The following is a 17,345-nucleotide window of genomic DNA, read 5'->3' as shown; positions in this document are numbered from 1 at the left end:
CCATGTTATCTGACCTGCAGGCTGTAACTATGTGCTAGATTGGGCATGCAGGGCCAGATCCAGTCTTAGATCAGGATTATTTTCATATCTACTATGATGGCATGAATACTGAACCATTGTCATAGGTAACTCTTGAATCCTTCAGCATGTTATAAACATTTAACATGCAAGTCCCACTGCTGTCATGTAGGTAAGTATTCTGGTTTCTGTTTGACAAAGGAAAACAAACAGAAGTTATGATCAAAAAGCCCCAGAGTCTAGGCTGGAGCTCAGGAACCCTGACTTCGAGTCCTCTGCCACCTGATATTAAAAAAATCCAGAATCCCTTTAGCTCTGTTTTATACTAGTCATCATACGTATTCCATCCAAAGCAGCAAGTACAGATGGTGACGTGATTTTAGGACTTGCTTGAGTGCTTAGCATCCACATGTTCAACTTCTTATTAAAAAAAATCCTCGAACAAAACAACAATGGCAGCATTAAAAAAGAAAAACGATAATTCCTAATAGAAAATTGCCCAGCACACAAGAAGGACATGCTAAAATTCTGCAGTACGATACTTTAGAAATATTCTAACACTTATGCTGCTAGAGTTCAATTTCTTTTGCTCGTTCATTCTCAAATGCATTAAGCATGGCTGTACAGTTTCTGTCACTGAATTTTTTTCAGTAGCATTTTAAATATGCTAACTAAGCAGAAATTCTGTCCCAAAGACTCATAAAGAGCTGAAAGACAGAAGCTCCCAAGATTGCAACATACTGTCTGCACACTTTCCAGGTAAAAAGTTATGAAATGCACTAATCAATGCACAGAAGGGTATTAGAGAATGTGCCAGTGGGAGGGTAATCATTAGGGATCCAGGTTTTCCATTTACCATGGAAAAAACGTAGTGAAACCCAGATTTTCTCCTTTAAAGGAGAAAAAACACAGAAAACTGGGTTTCTCCTTGCAGGCTGGCAGAGTTCAGCCTGCAAGGGGGTGGAGGAAATGGGGGGAGGGCAGTGAGGTAGGGGGCACTATGTTCATGTGTGCATGCACACATGCACATGGCCACCAGGGAGCCTGGAGAGCAGCTCCTGCAGGTAAGTCTGGTTGGGGAGCGGGATTGAGGCCCCCATAGTGAGGGAGGGAAGGAGGGAGTTGCGCAGGACTGGGGATGCTGCCCAGCCGGGGCAGTGTGTGGGGCTTGAGCCCCAGGGCCAGAATGCACAGCTGCAGGGCCTGGGAAGGGAGTGAGATGGAGCTGAAGGTGGGTTGTCCAGGAGAGTGAGAGTGGGGTTGGCTTCCCGCTACTGCACACACTCCCAGTGGGGTGTGAGGGGCACATTTCCCTCAGATTTGTGCATGGGGGCAGGTTGCCTGCTGCAGGCTTGAGCTCCCCACCTTGGTGCCCCCCATGGGGCCTCCACAGCCCAGTGGGTGGGACACAGTACAGCAGGGCAAAGAAGGGCAGGGAAGCTTGGTGTTGATGCTGCGAGTCCCACACCACCATAGTGAAGTGCCCCCAGCCCGCACAGCAGCAGCAGGGGTGGCAGTGCCGCATTGTGCCTCTAGCTGCTGCTGCCAGCCATATCGCACACTGGGAAGGGGAAGCCAGGCTGTGCTCTACCACAGGAGTTGCTGCCTCCTGTGGGCGATAGCCAGGGGGTCAGGCACTGCAAATCTAGGTCCTTGGCCCTGTAGCCCTGGCAGCTGGGGGCAGCGTTCCCTTTAAGCTGTGCAGTGTGTGTGGCTATGCAGGCGCGCCTGGCAGCACGGCATGAGTGCACCTGCATGGCCACACACGCCATGCAGCTTAGAGAGAATGCTGGGGGGCGGGGAGGGGCAGGGGGAGTGAGAGGCACCAGCATGGCCTGGGGCTGTGGTTGGGGAGCGAGGGGCAAAGGCATGGGCAGGACACCAGCATATCAGGGCTGCTCAGTGCCACAAACCAGTGACAACAAACCCCCGGGGGGGGGGGGGGGGGCGGTCACAGCTACAGCTGGACCCACATCCTGGTGAACCAAGTAGGCAGGGGGAGATCTAATTTTCTATGATAAAAAACCCAAAATGAAATACCAAAATGTATAGATATTTAGAATTTATTTTATTACAGTGACTGAGGCACTGGTAGGCTGCCAAATTGCTTTAAAAGTGTAAATATATTAATAAAACATTGTGTTCTACAGATAGATAGATAGATAGATAGATAGATAGATAGATAGATAGATAGATAGATAGATAGATAGATAGTGGTGTTTCATTTTAAATCATGGGAAAACATGGATTTGGGGGGTTTTAATCAAAGAATTTACAATTTTTTTAAAATCAGAGAACTTGCAATTTGTAAACAGAGAAAACCAGGATCCCTGGTAATCACTTACAAAAGTATGAGCTTTGCAGTCAGTATCAGTAGCATATTGCATGCATTTTTGTGTGTGTGCTGTATGACAGACAGACAAATTAGAAGTCCCACTGGGTTTTAAGCAAAAAACCCCACCCAAACCAACAGGTGCGATGGTTTTAGGAACCTGTCCTCTTACACAGTCCGTTTGACTTTGGGACCTGTTTATCTGTGTTGGCATGCAAATTTCATTTTGAAATTGAGACTCCTCTGTTTTCTCTGCTGCCTGAAATACCCAGGGGTGGCTAAGAAAAGGTTTAACAATAATTCTGATGGTCTTTTGTTCATTGTGATGCCCATGAACAAAGAGTGCTTTCCTCTCTGAGAAACGGAGTACTTCAATTACTGGAAGAAGGAGCTGGGATCAGCACTAGTTCACGGAGCTGAGGCACTTGGCGCCATTATCATACAAGGTAACAGATGGAGCATGCCAGAGCATTCAGGAAAACAGCTCTGGAAAAGCATGGACCAAGGAAGTTTAGGTTGCAGACAGATGTCACACCTGAAGCATTTCAAATGCCTTTTAAGGGCTTCAAAGTTTGCTCCTTGCAGATGTACATGCCCTTTGAAGTGCCAGAGTGCCACCAAACAGTACCTCATTCCAACGGGCGTTGATCTAGAAGCATTTTGCTTCCTGTCGTGTGTCTGCTCTACAGAGCACGATCTGGGCCTCCAGCATTCCAGAGATCCACTGTCCATTCCCATATTCCCCCCACCACCAGGTCATCGCACTTGACCTTTGTGCTTAATCAGAAGCAAAAACATCAAGTATGAGGTGACTCAAAACCACAACTTGGTGAGTGTCTAAAAAGATCTGGGCATTTCCAAATACTGAGCACTCACCTACCCAAATGCAGGGCAACAACATTTATGTTTCTGTGCACAACCTGCTCACCCTCTAGGCTTCCTAAAGTAAAATCACACAGACTGTGAATGATGCTTTCCCCACTTGCAGCCAGGTGCAACACTGAATGTGTGCATAAGTCTGCTGTGTTGTTTTCTCCCCAATTTTTACTTTCTGATACAATACAGAAGGTAAATACTAGCGATGAGCCACAGTCTCATTGGGAACATCAGGTCTGGTATTCCCAGTTAAATACACCATTTCCCTTCCTCACTGAGTGGACTGGCATATATAGAGTTGATAAAGTAAAGGTTTCCCATGAGCCTAAAGGCTGTTGCTTTTGTCATGAGAATTTCTGACTATTTCCTAGCACTGTCAGCAGTCATTGTTATGTATCTCTGTTAGAAAGGCTGAAGTCTTCTGAAGTGCTTTAGTCTCATTTGCAGAAGTGACCAGGTACCTACTCACACTTAGTGACTAATAAATATCTCGGTGCCATTCCACCTCTATGCCTTCCCCTAAAATAGCATGTTTTGCCTCAGAGTGCGATCCAAATCCACCTAGGGAGATGCATAGTTCATTTATCATCAATGGGCAGCCTAATGGGCTCCCACAGAGCAATCCTACTCTGCTCAGATGCGTAGCTCTCCTAATCTTCAGTGGGGATCCAGCTGGCTCTGAAGAAGTCTCGGTGGAGAAGGAGAACCCACTCACCTTCCAGCCTAATAATCTAGTGGTTCAGGTACTTACCCAGAGACCCAGGTTCTAGGTTCTCAGCCACGGAGGGTTTGAGTCCACATCTCCCACTGTCCAGCAAAAGTGCCTTAACTGCCAGCCCCTGGGCAATGTAAATCTGAAGGTATCCTCTGTCCACCCTGTTAAAGCTGAGTCACTGGGTAGCTAAAAATGGGCAGAGTCACAGTACCGGACATATATTTAGGGTGTTTTCACATGTGCTGGGGGGGGGAGCTTTAATTACAGTGGCTCAAAGAACCGCTCTAATTAAAAGTGCCCTGGAGCATCTTGTGTATCAGTGTCCACATGCTTCAAAATGGTGGTGGGGGTGCTTTATCTAAAGCTAATTGCACCAGCCATTTTGAAGTGCGGGGATGCTGATACATGAGATGCGGAGGCTGGCTGGGGCGTGCTAATTAGCACACTCCAGCAGACTCGATTAATTGAGTCTGTTCCAATACACTGTAATTACAGAGCATCAGAGAAGTCTCTCTGCGTGTGTACAGTCATCCTTAGGTTCCCAAATCACTTTGGAAATGGAGTTTAGTTTCATTTGAAAAAGTTCCCTGGATCTAGGAGGGGAAATTTTCAGGAAGATGGTTTTTGCCAGTTAAGCAGATCTCTTTTTGGGGGGAGGAGAGCTCAGACAAGGCATAAGCAGAGCACTGACTCTGTGGCTGAGGGTTTGAAGAAAAATAAACAAGGGAAAGTAATAAAGAAATATGAAATACTTCATTGGCATATCATAGTTCATCAGCAGTAAAATAAGCATTGAATTCCAAGTACTAAACGGAAAATCCAAGAAACTGAGATACTACTTTTAGTCCCTCGAGCAGGTACAGCAAGGACACCAATGATGAAGGTTCCCCTTGTTGTCCTGCCAACATGACTCTGTGCCTGTGATTAATCATACTCTCAAATTAAGTGGAATAGTCTAGCCATCCCTCTTGATTTAGATGAATAATGTGGACTTTTGTGCAGTTCACAGCATGTAACATCACATGCCAGCAATAATGACACTAAACTGTCTCCAGTCTGTCTCCTGGGCAAGGATTTTTCCTGTTGTGTATCACGCTCAACGCACTGCAGTAATACCAATATGCTGGTAAGATACAAATCTCACAAGCAGAGGAAACAAAAAATGAAAAAAAGGCTCCATATGAAATATGTGTTTTGTAACTCTCGATTTTTGTAAGCCCCATCTGGAAGCACAGATCATTTTTGGTATCACTCAAAGCATGGTCTGTTGTCCTCATTGTTCATGTTTTCTAAAAGTTTTGTCTGGGAACATGGACAAAGGTTAAATCTGACTTCCACATTTCAAGTTCCACTTCAGCTTTCTCAGCTGTGCACTGCCCCCTTCCTGGACTACATCAAAAGTTTCTGACATCCTCCATAAATGAAGATATTGCAACGGGATGTGATATGTCATCCCAAGAGTGGCCCCGTCATCCAGATGCAATGCTATGGTCTTGTTAGACATTATCACATGCTTATGAAATGCTTCACTCTTGCCACATACCCTGGACTAGGCACAGGGCCAGAGCCTGGTGACACAATATCAGTACATCATGAAGCTCTAACAGGCTCTTGCTGCAACCTCTTATCCAGTTTTAAACAGGAAATCTAATACTGCAGGCAAATGCAATAAAAGGACAGTAGTTTAAGTGACTTGAGGCAGCTTGAGATCACACGCTTGCCTGTGTTCTGTAACACAAAGCGTGATCACCTTACTTTATGCTAACACTGGCAAATGAGGATGAAAGTTATTTCTTTCTAAGGCTGTCTGAAAGTCTATTGTGTATACACAGACTAGTCCAGAATAAACTCTAGTGTGTTTCCACTGATAATCAATTTTCTTTGATTTACTGGGCAAAAAAATCCTAGATCATCAGGAAAAAAAACTGCTGGGGTAAACAAGAAGTACAAGGAACTAATGAGCTTGCAACTGATGGCACCACTATTTCTGCCTGGCTGGTACCAGCCTGGCTGAATGGAAGGGTATTGAGAAATAATCTGATACGGACTCGGGGCACAACAGAGACAATAAGAGCAGCAGTTCTTTCACCAGTTCAAGACCATTCTGGCAGACAAACATGATGTGAGCTAGTGTCAAAAACCATAGATAATGCTCAGTGTATGAAACAAATGCAGAATACTTCTCCATAGCTTGAGGCTCTGTACATGTGTGGTGAAAAAAAAAATGAAGCCAAAGTGGCTGATACTTATAGGTCTGATGGTTTCGCTTCTAGATGCAACTTCACCATACATTACCCAAGCCAATTTCTGAGATTTAGGACAGCATGAAATATGTAGCACAACTGGAAAATACTTCAAACAATGCAGAAAAACCATGAGGGGACAAAAGTGCACTTGTGCTCTGCGTGCTACCTGAGCAATCGTTTTTCGAATGACAACTGCTAGTGACAGTATTGCTGGGATGATTTTGAGAGTGGTCAAGCACAGGAACAGGCTACATACAGAGGTTACAGAATCTCCATCCCTGGAGATTTTCAAGAGCAGTTTAGACAGATACTTAACTTTAATGGTTTAATAGGGTGATCTTGCCCTGAGGACAGAATTGGACTAGATGACTTCATGAGGCCCCTTCTAGCCCTATTTTCCTATGAACCTAAGTATGGAACTATTTCATTCAATCCCTTCTTTCCTTCCACCTCATTCAGTTAAACACGCTGCATTTCTATTGTGCTTGTCCACATTCTGGACACAAAGGATAATGGAGACCAAACTCCTATCCATGCCTTAATGGTGATTTTCTCTCAGTAGGTCTCACTGTTTTAAACTGGCAAGTAGACTACTTAACTTATTATTAAAAATAATGTAAAAATCCAAGCACTATTTGCATGTAATTAACTAAAGCAGGCAAGTTTAGGAACATTTATATAGTGATTCTACTAATTTAAGACATTTCTAGTGATTCATTAGTAGAGGTGGAGAGTCTGGGGGGGACTAACTTCAGATATTTTGAAGGGGCCTGATTTTCAGAAGCTGGGTACTTGGTACTTACTAAAAATCAGACTCTTTGAAAGGTGCCTCAGATTGAATATTCAAAATCGCTAGTCACCACTGAAAAACCTATCCAGATTTATTTCTCATTATTGCACATGTAAAAGTACTACATTCATAAAATTAACAATTTGAGCACACAACCCATTCACTGTTATTTGTTTGTTTTAATTAAAGAGAACATTTTAGCAACACCCTTTGTGCACTCCATCCATTGAGATATTTCACCATCTGTCCCTCTGTTAGATGGAACTGGATACCCCTGGGTGGGTGAGCCTCCCACCATTCAGCTGTGGAAACACTACTAGGTTTTGTGTTTCCTGCCAAGAGTTGCAATGTGTGACTACATTGACCTCATGGGCAGGAATTTCAGGTGCAGTTCACATAAGCATTCAAAACTTCAGATGCTTATGTCAGGCCCTTGAGCCTGCAAACTGGATTGGAAATGTCACAGACAGAAATGCAGCTTTTTTCAGATTTCCAGTACTTCTTCTTCCACTCTGCAACCAAAGTCAAAGTCAAAGATTCACCTAAGCCTAACAGCCTGGCACAGTTAAGGCATACCAGTTCTGTAGCCTGTGGCACATAAGGAAATGACGTGGTTGGCGCCATGCCAGATGCCGCTGACTCTGCAGCCTGAATGACCAGGTCCACATTTTCACCTGGGTTAGGGTCCTTGGCAGTCTAAAGTAGGACTTCAACTCATGCCCCCAGCACTGACTCAGCCACTTGCAGCAACAACTGAAATGCAAAAATATTAAGCTACCTGGTTGCTAGCAGGGGGTAGGTATGAAGAGGGCTGAACCAAGCTTCCTTCATTCGTGGCATGCTCTCATATATTAAAAGGTCCTTCTCAGTCAGGACAACTAGTGCTGGTTTCCAGTGCTTCTCATTCTCTCCTGGCACCTAAAAGAGAATACAATTTCAATGAGACGCTGCATGAGGAAGAGTGCAAGAGGCAGGGGCTTGCACCCTGCAACTGCAGAGGCCACCAGCGTGGGCAAGTCAAGTTCTGGCTGAAAAGACTAATAAGGAAACAACAGCTTTACTATTTTGGGGCTCTGAAACTTCTGCCTCCTTAATAATATCCTGATTTTTTCACTAGATGCAGCAAAATCAATTTAAGTGTAAGAAGATCAACAAATATCTGTTGCTGTCATTAATATTCAAATTTGCATCTTTATATCCTTCACTCAGTATGGGCTATTATAAAAGTGAAACAAATGGAAGAAAAGTCAGACAGCACTGGCTTTTGTATATAATGGGATATGTTATCTTTGAATAAGTAGCTACAATAAATTGAAAATATACTGTAGGAAACACTCCTCAATTTCTGGCATGGGGAGGTAGGAAAGATTGGATATAATCTGGTGACCTTTCTCTAATTTCTGTCCTTATTATGAACCTGCTCCTGCATTCATGTATGATCAAGAGTGAAACCCTGGCTCTATGGAAGTTAATGGCAAAACTCCAATTTATTTTAGTGGAGATAAAGCCTTATTATCATACACTAAAAATAGCCGTATGTTGCTTTTTATGTTAGCAAGAAACATATGCAACAGTGATTCAAGGTTCACACCCAGTATTTTAAATGGCAAATACTAGTGACGAAATCAACTAATTGAAACTCATAATCTGTATGTTATCTCTTCCTGCAACAACACTGATAAAAAAGTTTAGGTTTTATATTGACAAGAATCTCTCAAAAATGTGAATTTAATTACAAATTGTATCTCATGTTCAGACTGGACAATTTACTTTCAGTAGTTTTAGGGTATATACAGCCATTACATTTATATCGGCCTAACCAGGGTTAGGTCAATTTAAATTCCCATCTGTGAAGGTTTTGACAGTGGTTAAAATCAGGCAAGAAATGGTACACCCAGAAATTTGTTCACCCGAATACATGCTAATTTAGATTGAGATCAGATTAAATTAATCTGATCTAAGAAAGGGTTAACCCAACCTAAGAAAGAGTTAACCTGATCTCACTAATGCCTGTGCAGTCCTGGGAAATCCCAGTGGCTTGCCCCAGCCCCAAGGCTGCGCTATTCCCACCCCTCAACCCTGACCACACTATTTTTAGCCCTCCAACCCCTTCCCTGCCAAAAATGCAGCAACCACCCTGCTCCTCCTTCCACCCCAGTTACTTATTCTAATTTCCCCATGCAGCTCCCAGAAGTGGCGAATGCATGTAACATGGCACTCCTAGGAGCAGCAAACATCTGCTCCTAGTTTAGGTGTACATGGCTTATTTAAATAACCCCCCTAACACCTAGACTGGGTGTGGTAAACACTTCTTTGCACCCCAAATAAGCCAGCCTGCAGTTCCATGCTTCCAATTCAGCATACCCCACTCCGCCTGCCCCTCCCCCCCCACTCCAAACCATGGTTCAACCTTCTAATTAACAGTTTTTTCCTTTTTTTTTTTCCACCATGAACAGTAAGGACAGTTGGTAGCAATGTCCTGACATCACTCACGTATGCTTATTTGAACACAGGCTCCATATGAAAATAAAGTTCAATTTGGAGAAGGAGAACTATTTTCTGTATTATTGTTACTTTGGTGGTGATTTTCCCCCCCAAAATACAGCTTCTTGTTTCAAAGGATCTCCCCCTTAAATTCATAGCTTTTAATGCAGTAGCATACACACACACCATTGGCTTCTACTCCATGACGGCCGAGTGATTTGAGGGCTGGTGACTCTCGTCTCAAAATGGCTTCCCTTCTGCATATAAACCTCAATATTGGAGCATCTTCTTCAATTCGAAGGTAAAAATGTTATTGTGGATGTAGTCTTGAACTGAAACAATGATTCAAAACTCTTCAAAGTATGGAAAAGTTTGAATCAGGTTCCAAAGTCCACTGGTTAAAAGACTGCTACACAGGTTAGATTTCAATTGGAACATAAGATCCCCTTGAATGCCATGAAAATCAAGATCTAGAACCAAATATTGCTGCTCGGGCCAGCCTTATCATCATATGAGAGAATCACGTTTTTATGTATTGTCTTAGTTGATTAAATCTAGTGGTATTTTCAAATATGGAGTCTGATTGACATTTCCACTGTTACTGGAGCATTAAAGAATCTTAACCTGAGTGTAAATGTGAAAGGGTCTTAGGTTAAATGAGAATCAGGCCTTTGATTTTCACGGACAAGTGTAACAGGGAACCCAAACCCTCTTACTCAGGCACAATGGAAAGCGTGGCGTATGCTTTTTGGAAGCCAGGTTGCAGAGACTCACAGTGGAAACAGGATTCAGAGAGCAACCTGCAAGGGATGCAAGGCCATAGGTGAATTAACAGATGGGCCGCCTGGGCCCAAGGGCTACTACCAATCAGGGCCCCCCAGGATCCTCATCAGTGGGGAAACAAAAGCTGTGGTTTTGGGGAGACAAAAGCGGGAAGTGGGGAGACAAAAGCGGTGCCAAGTTTAGTGCAGGGGCTTTTGCTTTCCTGCGAGCTGGATGTAGGATGGGGTTGGGGGGCAGGGGCAGGACTGGGCCAGGCCAGGAGTGCTGCGCCATGCCTGGGGGTAGGGGCTGGGCCAGGTGTGCCATGCCAGGCCTCTGGGGAGGGGTCCACTGCATCTTTGCAGGCAGGTGAGCAGCAGCGCTGGAGGCGCTTTGGGGGGGGGTACAGCCCTCCCAAAATTAACCTTAGCCCCCGCATAGCCACCTGCCCACAGAGGTGCGGTGCTCCCAGCCCAGCCCTGTGCATCTACGTGGCCACATGGGACACAGCTAGGTACAGAAGGAGAGAGAGTGAGGAGGAGAGTCCCAAAAGAGGGCAGATGGAGAACTGGCAGCAAGGTGTGGGCATGGCTAAGAGGGCAGTAAGAAAGCCAGGATAATAACCTCCCTCCAAATACATTGTTTACCATGGGAGGCAAGAAAAAGGAGGTGGAGTAGGTTGGGGTTACAGTGACCACCTGTCCCTAATTAAGCAGGACATTCCTGCAATGGGAACCTCATGTCCTGGTCTCAGACTGCATGACTGTGGGACAGTGGGTTTCCCCTTGCGAGCTGGCAGTGCTCCAGCCTGCAAGGGGCTGCTAGGAGCAGGAGGCAGGGGGTGCCACATGCATATGCACACACATGCACCTGGCTGGAAACACAGCCAGGCACCCAGCAGACCAGCTCCCTACAGGTAAGTTTATGAGGGGGGAGGGATAAGGAAGACTGGAGGGGGCAGCAGACTGAGACCCCCATGGTGAGAGAGGGAGTGGGTCAGAGGATGGGGACTCTGCCCAATCAGGGCATGAAGCAGCATGGAGCCATGGGTGGTTAGTCCAGGGGGTGGGGAGCATGTGCCCCCCCCACCCAGATTTGTGTGCGGGGTGGGGGAGGATGAGGGCTGCCTGCTGTGGGCTCAGGGCTCCCCAACCTGCTGCCCTGCCCCCAGGGGCCTCTCACTGGCTGTGCCACCATGGCTTGGCACCCCCTGCCCTCCTGGCAGCAATGTGGGTAGTGGCAGCATTGAGTTGCGCTCCCTGCTGCTGCTGGGCAGGCAGGAGGTACACAGCTGGTGCAGGGCTCCTGATGGAAAGACAGCATGGTAGGGAGCCCTGAGCCTGCAACGGGCAGCCTGCATTCCCCCCCCACCCCTCACTCTACTTGCTTGGTTCTGGTCTGGCTGTGCTGGCAGTGGTAGCAATGGCAGGGAAAGGCTGGGGAAGGCAGACCCTTTTGAAAAGGTGGTCACCCTAGCTGGGGTAGTACTGACAAGTAGGCAAGGATGAAAGCCCAGCCTTGTCACAAGTTTACCAAATTTTTTCTTCTTTCCAGATTAAGATATTATATGACATTTATATTAGATAATATTATATGACAGTGTGTTCACAACTGTACCACACTGTCATATAATGCAAAGGTTGCAGAAAAATACTAGGTATCAAATTCAGTGAAACTAAAACAAACACTGAAATTCATCAGTCTTCAAGAATTCCTTATCTTCGAAATTGGGTGGAAAAGAAAAGATAGCAATGGATGGAATACGTTTTAGGATGACGCCAAGACATCTGCCATGCAAATGTCCCACTGAGTAAACTGGAACCACATAAAAGGCGCTGACTGAAAAAATCCCTCCATCCAAAAAATACTTGAGCGAGGAAAACCTCTGGGGACTTAATACAGAGGACATGCAAAACCCAGCCCAGGAAAGACAGGAATGGCAGAGCCGTGTTCAAGGAGTTTTTGATGTTACAGGATGGAATCAGAATCAGACTGTGCTTGAACCGGCAACTTTAGAGACCAGACAGGAACCTGTAAGGTCCCCAAGCCCGCAGGCAAGCTCACAACTCCAGTACCCAAATCCCACAAATTTCCCCAAGTTTGGCTCCAGTCAGATTTCAGACTCAGACTATCTGTTGAAAAAAACAAAACCCCCAAACGAAGCATGTTTCCCACTCAAATTATATGTATCAATTTTTAGGCTCCTTTAGAAATAGTTAGTTTCTCACTAGGCATTCATGACTGTTTTAATTAAAAGGAAATGCAGCCTAAACTGATTCAAGGTTCATCAGTGAATTGGTTTGAGAAGAGCCTTTATATTTATTTATAATTTTCTTGCTGTGATAGTCTCTTGAGATACAACATCTCATTTTCATGTTGGTCCCTGGAGGCAACAGCCATTCAATTAATCCAGTCATGCAAGCATACAAATCTCGAAGCGTTCATAAAGAAGTGCAAAACACAAACTCGCCAATCATCAAGATAGCATCATCAACCAATTAACCACAGGTATTAACAAAATACACTACAGCATGGCTGTCTAGCTACCACGAGGCCAGGAGCCACAAGACCCGTGAGAGAGCCACAGTCACCCAAGCTGCACAGCCCATGGATGCCCTTTCCCCACCACACTGCTTCACTGTGTGCTTGCAACGCCCCCCCCCCCAAAATGCACTTCTGTGCAGACTCATCTAGTACACCACAAGCCCATGACCTCTCCCACCCTGACACTGCATGCCCGCACCCCCCTTCTACACCATGCAGGTGCATTCCCCACTGCACTGCACCCCTGCGATCCTTCCCCCACTGTTGCACCATGTGCTTGAGCCCCCCCCCCCCCCGTGCACCGCAGCCTCATCCTCAGCTCCCCTGCACTGCTGTGCAGCACCACCCCTGGGGCAGGGGGAAAGCAGCTGCTGGAGGAGGGATGCAGAGCCCAGAGACTCAGGCTCCTCTTGCAGCAAGAGAGAGGGGGAAGTAGCAGCTGGGCAGCCTGAAAACCATGGTTTAACCCCTCACAGGCCTGATGTGGTCAGTGGGCTGCCAGATGAACAACCTGACATTTGTAAATCCTATCGTTTAATTTTTAATGACTGGTAACCCCCGCTTAGTGCTCTTAATTGGTTCTCCCCAAAAATGAGCATTAGGCGGAAATAGCATTAAGCAAAACCAAAAGTTTTTGATGAACCAAGATGGCGACCATGAGCATTGTAACAAAACTCGCTGAGCACTAAGTGGAATCAGGTACGAATGTAAAATGAGCGCTATAGTGAAACAGTGCTAAGCAAAACAACGTTAAGCAGGGGTTGCCTGTAAAATGTGAACAGAAGAATATTCACCCCTTGTAAGTAAACAGAGTACAGCTCATGCAGAGCAGGTAAAATGTTTGCTTTCACCATGAGGCTGTTAAAATAGTCCCCAAAACAAACTAGTGCCCAATTGCTCATTCCAAAACCTCCCAACCAGACTCACTGCTAGCATAAGCTCATGAAGTTTCACCGAAGTCAGTGATGTCACTCCTGTTACCAGTGCAAATTTATCCTTTGAAATTCGAAAGACTTTGAGATGACTGACCAAGCAGAAGGTTTTTGACCACTCTAGGCCATTTATAGGTAGGAGTCTACCCAACTCAAGGGGGCAGCCAGCCGATATAGTGGGCAGATCGCAGGGCCAGCTGCCATCTTCATGGGCTTATTGCAGCAAAGCCTCCCACACCTCTGATTGGTCAAGGGTTCCTAATAGCCCTGCCCTTGCTGCTATTGGTTGTGAGGGCCGTCCGTCATGCAGCCCTGCCCTTGCCACTGATTGGTGGAGGGGCAGGACCGCATGACAGGAAGCCTTCTCAGCCAATCAGCAGTAAGGGGTGAGGCAACAGCCATCTTGGGCTTCCCTTAATGCCAGTAGCTCCCCTCCCCTCTTTGTCCCCCCAGCAGGCTGTGCAGCCAGACCTCAGCAGGCATTTTATTTTATTTTCAGTCTGGTTTTTTTTGTGGAATTCACAAGTATTGCCCAATTTCACAGGCAATGCCAGATTTCACGATTTCCACGAAATCCGTGAAATTGTGATTTGAGTAGGTCCCTATTTATAGGTTTCATGTATGAACAAACTCAAAAAAGAAAAGCACAAAGTGAGTATTTTTCTCTGTTTACAATCTCAGTGCTGACTTTATAGTGGTTGTTAGTAATATTGTTCATTTTTGCCTTTACAAAACTAGAAGAGGACCTGGAAGACAAACATGTGTGATAGGTTTAAACATAGGAAGTGTCCTATTAACTTAGCATGAACAATGGTATATGCAAGTTAAACTAATTTAGATTAAAGTATACTATGCTTGAGCCAGAGTCTTCACCAGGCATTTTGGCACCTGGTGCAGGTCACGTGCAGAGCACCACCCTACATGCTATGACTCAACATTACTTACATTTGCTTTGCCACCTACCATGCAAGGCTACCTGATGCCACTGCACTGCTGGCACCACCCTTGCTACAGTACTAGCTTGATTCCTATCTATCCTTACACAGGTTTGCAGTGATTGGGCATAAGGTTAGTCCTTCCATTATGCTGAGCAAAAGGGTTTCTTTAGGTAAACTCCAATGTCAATTTTAGTCTCCTCAGATAGGGACAAAGGTATGATCCAATAACCACCAACTCTCAACATCCAACAGAACTAGCACAGTGCAGCTCGACCCCCTGTTATGAAGCATGGGTTATAGTAGTGCCTCCACATTACCTCTCCCTTTACCAAGGGCTGTGCTGTAACAGAGTCCCTAAGAACTTTCTCCTGCACTAAAGTACACGTGTAAGTCATGTGACTTGTCCTACTGGTTTTGTTGGGACCATCTGCATGCGCGGACATTGTAACTTGTAGGTCTGGGCCTAAAAGTGTAACAACCCTTCTCCCCCACCCAATCTAGAACAAACATAAACCAGTATTTCAAAGGGTATTTTCCATTATTACAAGGAAAAACGTCCTTTGAAACGCAACATACCTTTACTACCTTTTCAATTTTTGCTTACATACTTTGAGTCGCACAGTTAACTGGTGTAAAGGGAGATGATTCGAAGGGATGGTTTAGTTAAGCTGTACCTCCTTGGATCAGCTCTGGCCCCTTATTCTTTCATCCTCCAGGTTATTTTATGTTCTGGTGAGTCTTTTTCTTTTTAAATTTGAGTTATTTCTCTATTTCAGGTTGTCAGGAATAGATGAAAGAGTACTTTTAATCTGTGAGGCTCCCAGATAATTAAATTAGAGTCCTTGGACTATTTTAGAAAGCTATTTTATATTTTCATTAACTCAAAAGGGCCATTTCAATTACTTTCCCTGTTTGGTAAACAAATTATCTATTACCAGCAGACTTCATTTCAGTAAACATCCAAGATGTGGCCTTTAAGAGGACTACTGTTACGGTAGCATGTTACCTTTACAGAAAGTGGTTTAGAAAAGGCAGAGGTTGTGGTATTACTTCATTTGGAGCCCAAGGTGACATAACAAGAAAACTAACTTTCTCAAAACTTTCTTTCAAGTAACTTTGTTAGATGCTGGCATATATTCTACTGCAGGGTTTTTTTGTCCTTTTCTTTGGTTTCTGATGAACAATTCCATCCACCTTCAGAACAAATTTGACTCACTGACAGAAAGCTGCCTGTCACTTTTTGAAAGCAACAGCTGCGGCTGGACAGTATTTAGATGGCTGAAGCAAAATGATTGCAACACAGAAGGTCTAGTAAGGTAAATCATGCCAAGCAATGTTCATATTCACAGAAGCTAATTTGATTCAAGGTAAATTTCAGTACAAGAGTGGGTGGAACAGACAGCCATAAGCAGGGACAGATATCAACACCTCCCACGCAACATGCGGAAGGGTTGCATTTTACTTCTGAACTTTGTCGTTTTAAACAGGAAATCATCTGAGCAATGTTTACAGAGAAAACTAATAAAAATGTGTCTTTTTTCATCCCTCTCTGTTCCTGATCCCAATGGCAGCACAAAGAAGGCTTGTGCCGTTATCAGATTTGGATTACAGTCAATGCAGACAAAATTCCCCAAAGGGCACAATATTACATCCTGTGAGTATCTAACAAGAATAAGTGATGCAAAAAAAATGTGATTACACATGCACATTTGCAATGCTGATTTCTGTGCTGACAGCGTGAACCGAGAGGCAGATACCAGGGATAGGAGCCTAAACAAATGTGCCAAGTATCACAAATATCAGCAGCATTCAAATCTTGGCAAATACCCCAAGTGGAGCCAGGAGACATTAAGGAAAGGAACACAGGGAAAAATGGCACTGGTGACTAGAAATGGGAACAGGTTTGTGCAGAGGGCATAAACCTATGATTTAGATTTATTTTTAAAAAATCATTTAACTTTGGGCTCATCAAGCAAAATTGGCATTCAATCAGGTCATTGCTGGATTCTTCTAATTACACTTGATACTCTGGTGCAGGGTGCGGTTTACATCAGTAACTCTTCATGTGCATTCAAGGGGTGTGCACAGGCATAGCTATACCTACCCTATATTAGACAGGGTTGTGCATATTATGAGTGTCATTCTCCTGGGGGTAAAAAGGTCTTTTCAAACAGAAAGTTTTGCAGCACTTTTTGTTGGGTCCTATACCATTTTGGAGAGTCTATCTATGCACACCTCACCTGTTTGATATTGAGGACTGTCAGGCTGAAAATTACGCTTTGAAAGTAGGACGGCTAAAACAGACAGGAGCTGACAGAAGAAATACTTGCACCTAATAATGCTAGCAATGGAAGGCGGTTAAACTTTCATTATTAACCATTTAGAGCAAGAAGTCTTTGGAGTGCGCACAAACTGGAACCGAGTAGCCAGTAAGCTCCTGTAGGAGCTGGGTGGGGAGCAGCGCTAGTCACAGAACCTAAGCAGCTGAACTGCAGTGAGCTCTCAGAGGGATGAAAGAACAAGAATAGAGTTTGTCTAGGACCCTAGAGCAAAAAATGGTGCCTGGCTTCTGTCCAGGGCACTTTCCCTTACCAGAGGGTAAAAGCATGCACAGAGACACTTGGCACAGAGCAGTTGATGGGCCATAAAGCCTGTTCTCATTTTACACTTGAGGTTTTTTTGTATGCTGAATGAGGCATGCAAGGGAA

The 17,345-nt window shown here is 44.8% G+C and overlaps 1 protein-coding gene across 1 annotated transcript in view; it reads right to left on the bottom strand.

Moving 5' to 3' along the window:
• SNTB1 (syntrophin beta 1) overlaps nt 1-17,345 on the bottom strand; it is a 185,510-nt gene that overhangs the window by 21,743 nt on the left and 146,422 nt on the right. The window contains exon 4 of the mRNA XM_014603855.3: nt 7,756-7,895. Within this exon, the coding sequence (XP_014459341.3) occupies nt 7,756-7,895 (140 nt within the window). The remainder of the gene's footprint in view (nt 1-7,755; nt 7,896-17,345) is intronic.

Source organism: Alligator mississippiensis, chromosome 3 (assembly GCF_030867095.1).
Source record: "Alligator mississippiensis isolate rAllMis1 chromosome 3, rAllMis1, whole genome shotgun sequence".
NCBI classification, from domain to species: Eukaryota; Metazoa; Chordata; order Crocodylia; family Alligatoridae; genus Alligator; species Alligator mississippiensis.
The sequence above is the reverse complement of the archived record's forward strand: the minus strand, read 5'-3'. Positions and strand labels throughout refer to the sequence as shown.